The sequence below is a fragment of the Monoraphidium neglectum genome (assembly GCF_000611645.1).
Source record: "Monoraphidium neglectum strain SAG 48.87 unplaced genomic scaffold scaffold02722, whole genome shotgun sequence".
Taxonomy (NCBI): domain Eukaryota; kingdom Viridiplantae; phylum Chlorophyta; class Chlorophyceae; order Sphaeropleales; family Selenastraceae; genus Monoraphidium; species Monoraphidium neglectum.
Window position 1 is genome coordinate 667 of NW_014010906.1, and position 7,621 is coordinate 8,287.

Genomic DNA, 7,621 nt, shown 5'->3' on the forward strand with positions numbered 1-7,621 from the left:
CCCGCGTCGCTGCCGCCCGGCGCGGGCAGCCAGGGCCCGAGCAGCGGCGGCAGCTTGAGGGACGGGTCGACCTCCAGGGCGCGCGCGCGGGCGCGCTCCATGTCGGGGCGCAGGGCGGGGTGGGCCATGAGCTCCTGCACTGAGGGGCGCCTCTCGGGGTCCTTGCGCAGCATGCTGCGGGGGTTTGGGGGATTGAGGGTTTGGTGGATCAGGGGTTTGGTGAATTAGAGGTTTGTTGAATCAGGGGGTTCGAGGATACAGGGGTCTGGGGTATCAGCGGTTTGAGCGAGAGGGTTCGCTGGGCCGACAACCTGGCAATCAGGTGGGTTGGGCTACAAGTTGGACCAGCCAGCGCAAGCTCTGCACGTTGCTGCCGGCTGGCCCCCTGGCGCCTCCTCTGCACACGTTGCTTCCTTCGCAAGACCACCCTGCTTCAAATCAGCTGCCGAACAGGCCCCGCAGCCCATAAGCCGCTCTGCACACCGTCCGCCCCCTCCTTCCCGAGCTACCCCAGCAGCCCACCCCCCCGCCCCCGCTCACAGCGCGACGAGGCCGCCCCACTCCGCGCTGTAGCCCGGCGGCAGCGGCGCCATGCGGTGGCGGCGAATCTTGGTGACGAGGCCGTGGATGTTGAAGGCGTTGAAGGCGGGGCGCTGCGCGGTGAGCTCGTACAGTGCACAGCCCAGGGACCTGACAGGGTGTGGGGTGCGAAGGGTGTGTGTGGGGGGGTGGGGGTGGGTGCGTGTGTGTGAGAGGGGTAGGTTTGCGGACGGAGGTAGATTTGGCTTGCAAGGGTTTCGGGTGTGCACAAGATTGGTTTTGAAGGTGCAAGGGTGAAGCATGGTGTAACAGGGTTCGACGCTGACTTTGCAAGGGAGAGAAGAGTGTGGCCAGGCCTGACGTCTGGGCCTCATCAGCAAGGAGGCAGCAGCGAAATGAGGCCAGTCGCGCCGCCTGCCCACCAGGTGTCGCTCTTGAAGCTGCAGCCCTTCTGACTCAGCAGCTCGGGGCTCATGTAGTGCGGCGTGCCCTGGAGGTTGAGCAGGCGCAGGGGCGGGCAGGACGTAGGTCACCGAGTGACGCCTGGCAACAGAAGCTTCCGCCAGATTTTGATATTACTGCTTCCAATGACGCAGCCGCCGTCTTCAGAGTATGTGAGCCAAAATGACCACATTGCGTCCCAAAAAACACTCCACGTCATCCCCAGCTGCGGGCACGGCCCTAGAACACCCCCCTAGAACCACACACAACCCACGAGCCCGGCCCACCACTAGGTTCATGTCCTCAGGCCTGTCCCCCTCCGTCTCGCGGTAGGTGGCCAGGCCAAAGTCGCCCAACTGCGGCAGGCAGACACGGAACGCAGGCACGGCTTGCGTCAGCAGCAGCAGCAGCAGCGCGTCAGCTGTACAAGCGTGAAATGACGCAGAACCGCGGCGGCAGATTGCACGCCCTGCTGTATATTTTGCCGTGGGCGATGGGCGAGCTGGTTTGTCACAGGCAAGAGCAGGCAAGATCAGGGAGGGGCGGTGCTCTGTGTCACCTGCACGTCCCCCGCCGCTGTCAGGAAGATGTTGCCTGTCTTGATGTCCCTGGGAGGGGGTTGAGGCGCGGTCCAAGATGTCAGAGGGGCTACACCCTGAACGTCAAAGGTGCCAATCCCTTACACCAGACGGTGACACTTGTGGGAGGGCGCTCCTAGCCACAGCTTGCCATGGCTACCCGTTCTTGCATGGGGAAGAACAAACAAGCCGAGGCCATGGCAGATCCGGTGATCTGCGTAATCTTGCTGGCAATCTGGATCTCGTGATCTTTGTGATCTTGCTGGCATGCCGAACTCTCTCACCTGTGCAGAACCTTTTGAACCTGTAGGTACTCAAGGGCCAGCAGCATCTGGCACAGCCACAGCTTCAACGTCGCCTCTGGGAAGGGGGTGCCCTGCGGCAGTGGGATGCACGCGGACACGTGCGCCACTCTCAGCGCTGCAATGCCCCGCGCGCGCTGCGAGCTGCGCTGAGCAGCACCACAGCCAGCCGCCCTCGTCGGCACACGCGTCGTCTGCTGCACCTTGACCCACTGGCGGCTGCCTGAGGCTGCCGACTCGTGCACCCCTGGCCCCGCCACGAGGGTCCCTCACGTTGTTCTTGGCCATGAGGGTTGCAAGGTCACCCTTTTCGCAGTACCCATACACCTGCATGGGGGTTTGAGAGGTGATGAACGCGCAATGCAGGCCTATCAGAGCGCCATCAGCAGCCTGGCTGCCAACACATCCTTTCTACGCCCCAGAAGGCCCCAGAGTTTGCATGGATTGAAGAGCCGATGTTGGCCAAGTGGCGGCTTGGCAGGTGTGGGACCCCTCTGGAGGAACCGAGCCACGCGTCCCAGCTGCAGTCTGCCAGCCCAAACACCTTCAAGCCGGCACCCGGCGCCCAGCTCCCGGCACCGCGGCCCCTCCCAGAGCTCACCACGTTGACGGTGTGGCCCTGGGTGATCCAGCTGGTGACGTGGGGCACGATGTAGGGGTGCTGCAGCTTGGACACCTGCAGGCATGTGTGCCAGGGAGGGCGACCTGGTCAGAAACACTGCTGCTTGGGCGGCTGCGCTCTATGATGCCGAGGCAAGCAGCACGCTGCCTGAATCCAAGCAACGTGTACTGCACGAAGGCTGCGCCCCAATGCTTGCATTGACCGTGGTATGATTCTGCTGGGCTGAGCTCGCGGCGTCTGCGCCCTGCTCCCTTGTGGCCCGTCAGCTGCACCAGCCAACAAAAGCAGCATCACGCTCAGCGGCGCACCATGTCCCGCTCTTGCAGGGTGCTGTTGCGCTGCCAGTTGGTCTGCTTTGCCAGCCGCACGCGCTTGAGCACGTACTGCTTGCGCGTCTCCTTATGCAGTACCAGGAACGCCGCGCCAAACGCGCCCTTGCCGATCTGCTCCCGCATCTCATACTCAGAGCTGAGGTCCACGTTGCCCTGATGGGGTAAGCGCAGGTCATGGGCATGGCACACACCAGCACGGCGCAAAGCGCTCTTGTTGGGCTGGGACGACGACGCGGCGCATGCAGGGTCATGACAGGTACCGCTTTGTAGACCGTTTGCAATCATGTTATCCCCACACAGTCCCCCAGCTCGCTTGAACACGGCCAACAATTGATTTGTCTCACCGCCATTCTGGCCCACCACACTAACGACACAACGCTGCTTGTTGCGTCCTCTACTTCAAAGGCATGATCCCTGGATTCGTCCCTGCTCGTGCGTCAAAGCTTTGAATCCTGGTTCAGATCAGGTGTCCAGCAGTCAAGCGTCTTCCTGAAATAATGTAACTTGCTATTGGCAACGCCTTCGATGTATACTGCAGTTGCATAGGGCCTGGCCTGACTTTCTGCCGTCAGGCGTCAGGCATCAGAGTGCCGTAGCAACAGAACGCACCACCCCTACCAGTCTCAGGAGCAGGCTGCCTGCTCAGGAGGTGCTGCTTTGTTGAGGCTGGCCCGCTAGGTTTGCACAGCACCACCCATAGCGACAGAAAGCGGACTGGGAAGTGCCTCCCAGAATGTTTTGGGCGCACGTGCAGGAATGAACAACATCACTCACCCGGTGTGCTGCTAAATGCCCGGCTTGTGCGGGGTGAGGGAGGGCGCTTTGCGTAAGACTTTGGATTTGTATGTGCTGCCATTCTGATGAGTTGCCTGGGGCTGAGCTGCCTCCCTTGCATGATTCTGCCGTTGCCGCTGACGGATGCCTGTCTGCAAGGCTGCAGCTGGCACAAGCCCACTGTTCCATTTTGCTGGGCGTGACTTTCCCATACCCTACCCTCATCATGCGCACACAACAGCCTTGATCCAGCAGTGCGGACAACTTACTGGCGGGGCATGCCCAGGCGCCTTGACAAGGCAATGGACCAGCAGCGCAGTGTACGCGGCTTGTGGCCCCACACATTTCTGGCCAAGTGCTGCCGTTCTCTAGGGCCAAGGGCACAACATTATGAACGGTCAAGGTGATGATCCATCAAGGTGACTGTCAGCAGCCACCCTCCCTTGTAGGGAAACTGCAAAGAAAACAACAAGGTATAGGGAGCAACACACACACAGCACGCGATGGCAGAACTGGGAGGCCAATCAACAAAGATTGAAAGCACCATGCAGTGGCTCTGTCTATGCGGCGCATGCACACCCTGAAACGCACAGCAACCTTCCTGCTGCATATTGCATGCATAATCCAATTGAGAAACATTTAAGCATCCCCTTTGCTGACCACACACAGCTGGGCAGGCACCCGAGCCTGCACCAGTGGAGCTGCATGCGCCACTCCGCGGTCTGTCGGCGACCCTTCTACATTGTTCAAGAAGCCCTGTGTCGGGGTAAGGCGAGGGCATGGGGGCTTGAGCCCCCATGGGGGCTGAAGCCCAATGCCCTCTAGTTGATTGTCATGCTCTGAATGCTGTCCATCAGGGCGTCCATGCTGGTCAGCTTGACAACTGGGTTGTTGATCGGGAGCGGCGTCAGCGAGATGCGGTTGATGCCCTCGATAGCGGCTGTCAATGCTGCGGCCACGTCAGGGTCAGCCGGCATCTTCGCTGGTGGGGGCATCTGCTGCTGCTGCTGCTGCTGCTGCTGCTGCTGCTGCTGCTGCGATGGCGGCAACAGCTGCGGCACAGCAGCCCGCGCCTGTGCAGCCTGCGCTTGCAGCACCTCTGCGGGCTCGGCCTGGCCCAAACCACGGCCGCCGCCACCCTCCTCGCCCTCCTCGCCCTCCTCGCCCTCCTCGCCCTCCTCGCCCTCCTCGCCCTCCTCGCCCTCCTCGCCCTCCGGCTCTGGCATCGTCAGGCGCGGGGGGGCGCCCACCTTGGGGTAATGGTAGCGGGGTTATCAGACAACTGTGGAGTGAGGTTTGGGCGTTGTGACTGTACAGGGCACACTACAACAGCTTCGCCTGGCGGGGCATGCAGCACCTCCGAACACAGGAGCGAATGTAGAGCAAGCGGCATGCCCGCTGGATTGCCCACGCATGTAGTGTCTCCCTTTGGTTACTGGCAGTGCTGCTGGCCAGGAGAAAGAGAGAGAAAGACAACGCTGACGCCTCGCGCAACTAAAAGCCACGCTGCAAGTGGCACTGCATTGGATTGATGAGGAGAGTGTGTGTGTGTGGTTACTAGCCACGCACCCCACCATACAGGCTGGCCAGGTACATACGCACCGCAGCTATGTAGGCCCACACGAGCAGCAGCCACAGGAATGGGGTCCGGAACACGTGAAGCGGGGTGTTGACATCCGCCCACGTATCCTCGGCTGTGACAGATTGGCACAAATAGGTTGGGTGGGCGGGTGCGTGTGGCTGGGATGGGAGTAGATGTGTGGGTGAGTGGGCGGGCCGGTGGGGGGTGGATGCTGCACAAATGGCCGGGAAAGAGATTTGGGGCAGGTCCCAGCCAGCTCGAGGTTGTCGCATGAAATGCCCCAGAGACTCGGAGCGGCGGGCGAGCGAGGTTGCAGTGTGTGCCCGAGGTTGTGACAGCGTCTGTACGCACACGGCGCGACGCTCACAGCGCCTGTGCCTGTCGGCTGTGCAAAACCCCCTCATGCCAGACAGCCCTCACTCATATAATCTTGGACTTGCTGACGAATGCTGCCGTACGCCCCCAGGGCGCCGATGACGGCATCGGCATCATGCTCGCCCAGGCTATCCTGGGTGCAGGTGCCCTCAGCGACGGCCTTGGCAGCGGTGTTGGCCTTCAACTGATTGCAGAACGCTTCTAGGCGGCGTGCATCGTCGCTCTGCTTCTTATTGATATCGCCGGCGCGGAGCTTCAGCCAGACGATCGTGTGGCTTAGCAGGTAAGTTATGAGGTAGCTCAGCGATACCAGAGAGTCGTAAGTGTGCTCACGGACCGTCTCGGGTTCCGACACACGCGCGTGCTCAAGGACCCAGTTGAACGAGGGCATTCCGGCTTGCGTGTGGATTGCAGGTGCTGTCAAGATACGGCCAGATTGTGAAAACGGCGGCGGTGCAAATATATTTCATTGAACGAATGTGTCGTCCAGCAGTCACGCTCAGAACACAGTCATTTCGGTACAGGTAATGGCCAGTGACACGCGCCTGCAAAACTGCATTGGCCCACGCCGCCCCAAGCTTCACACGACAGCCATTGCACCAGGCTCTGTAATCAAGCAAACTTGGTGGCTGCAGCGAGGTGCGTCAGCGGCCATTGTTTTGTGTCCAACCCAACCCGAGGTTGGCTCCAAGTAGCATCGTACCGTATCGTCACCGGTGCGCTTCACTTTCCTTGCTTGCAGCGCTGGACCTGCTGACACAATGCGCTGTGGGACTGGCAAATTTGGAGTTCATCTTACCAGCAGTCTGGTGTAGACTTTTTCCTCGGTCAGGGTAAGGCGATGCACAGTCATCCAATTCCGCACTCAATCGTCATTCCCCAACTGCCAGGTCCGGGCCAGCCCGGGTGCGATCATCGAGTTTGTTAGGATTAACCGACTCCCAGCATCACTCGGTGCCAGCTGCGCTGCGTTGCGCTACTTGTGCAACCTGTTGTACTGGCTCCCATACTCAACAATGTGCTAGAGTGGTGCAATCGTTAGTTAGTTGGTGGCTTCGTTCGAAACTTGGTCAGGCACTTCAAAAGGACATTCCTGCCTTGGCTGAGCAAGTGTAATATGTTTTGTTGCGTTACGGGTGCAGTAGCTGCTGCAAGCTGCTGTTCAAGCACGGGGGGTAGGGGCAGTGCGTGCTATGGGAACGGCTTGGCAGGGCCACAAAGCAGGCATTGCGTTCGAGATCATTCTCTTAGACTTGGACCATGACACGTGCGCAGCGGTGGCGGAAGAGGGTTGATGGGTGACAAGATGTACGCGCTGCTGCAGCGCAGGGCCGACGGCGTCCTCCACCCCCGCAAGCCCACTCGAGGTGCCGCTGGCGCTGGCGCACCACCAGCACCTGCCCTGCACGCCAGACGTCGCGGCCGTCGCCACCGGCGAGAGGGGCCGCAGCTGGCAATGCCTGTATCATGTTATGCATTCAACCGCTTGAGTTGCCCGTGGTTGAAATGAGTGTTTGGCGCCTGCGCAGGTCTTGCTGCCAGCCTTGAGCTGGAATCATGGAATCGGCCCGGGACCATGCTGCACAGACCATCATCACAACATCTTGATTCAGTATCTCATGCCTCTCAGCCTGCTGTTGCAAATTCAGCACAAGTAGCAGCAACAGGAATCGGCAGAGGCCAGCACATGTAGCACCAGTTTGTGCACCGTTGTTGAGGCTGCAGCCGAGCTGGCACAACTTTTGTTCAGATCGGCACCGTATGCTTGTCACTTTGGAATAATCTCGTGGTACGACTGGCTGCCAACATTATAGTACCGGTACCCTGCGCCAGATCATTGTTGCTGCTGCATACACACTCGCTGACGATGCCGGGCACCCAGCACGAGTAATCAACTGCCTGATCAAGTCACGCCACATCATTGATACCTTTATGCAGTCGCATTGCAGCCAGATCGATTGAGGAGTCAAACCTGTGACACGAAGGCCAGGCCTGGCAGGCACCGCCCTGCATGTCCGTGAGTGAACAAAAGGATAGGCCTACCGCCACTCCCAAGCGCGTCAAGGCCTGGTGGT

The 7,621-nt window shown here is 60.3% G+C and overlaps 2 protein-coding genes across 2 annotated transcripts; both read right to left on the reverse strand.

Moving 5' to 3' along the window:
• Positions 1–540: 540 nt before the first annotated feature.
• MNEG_11395 (NIMA (never in mitosis a)-related kinase) lies at positions 541–3,165 on the reverse strand (the record flags this gene model as incomplete). Its single annotated transcript, XM_014040132.1, has 9 exons — positions 541–690; positions 963–1,030; positions 1,269–1,337; positions 1,541–1,589; positions 1,844–1,935; positions 2,135–2,188; positions 2,463–2,537; positions 2,792–2,968; positions 3,160–3,165. Coding segments are annotated over 9 exons (740 nt in total), but the record flags the coding sequence as incomplete, so codon positions are not given.
• Positions 3,166–4,410: 1,245 nt separating this feature from the next.
• MNEG_11396 (hypothetical protein) lies at positions 4,411–4,839 on the reverse strand (the record flags this gene model as incomplete). Its single annotated transcript, XM_014040133.1, has 1 exon — positions 4,411–4,839. A coding segment is annotated over one exon (429 nt), but the record flags the coding sequence as incomplete, so codon positions are not given.
• Positions 4,840–7,621: the final 2,782 nt, after the last annotated feature.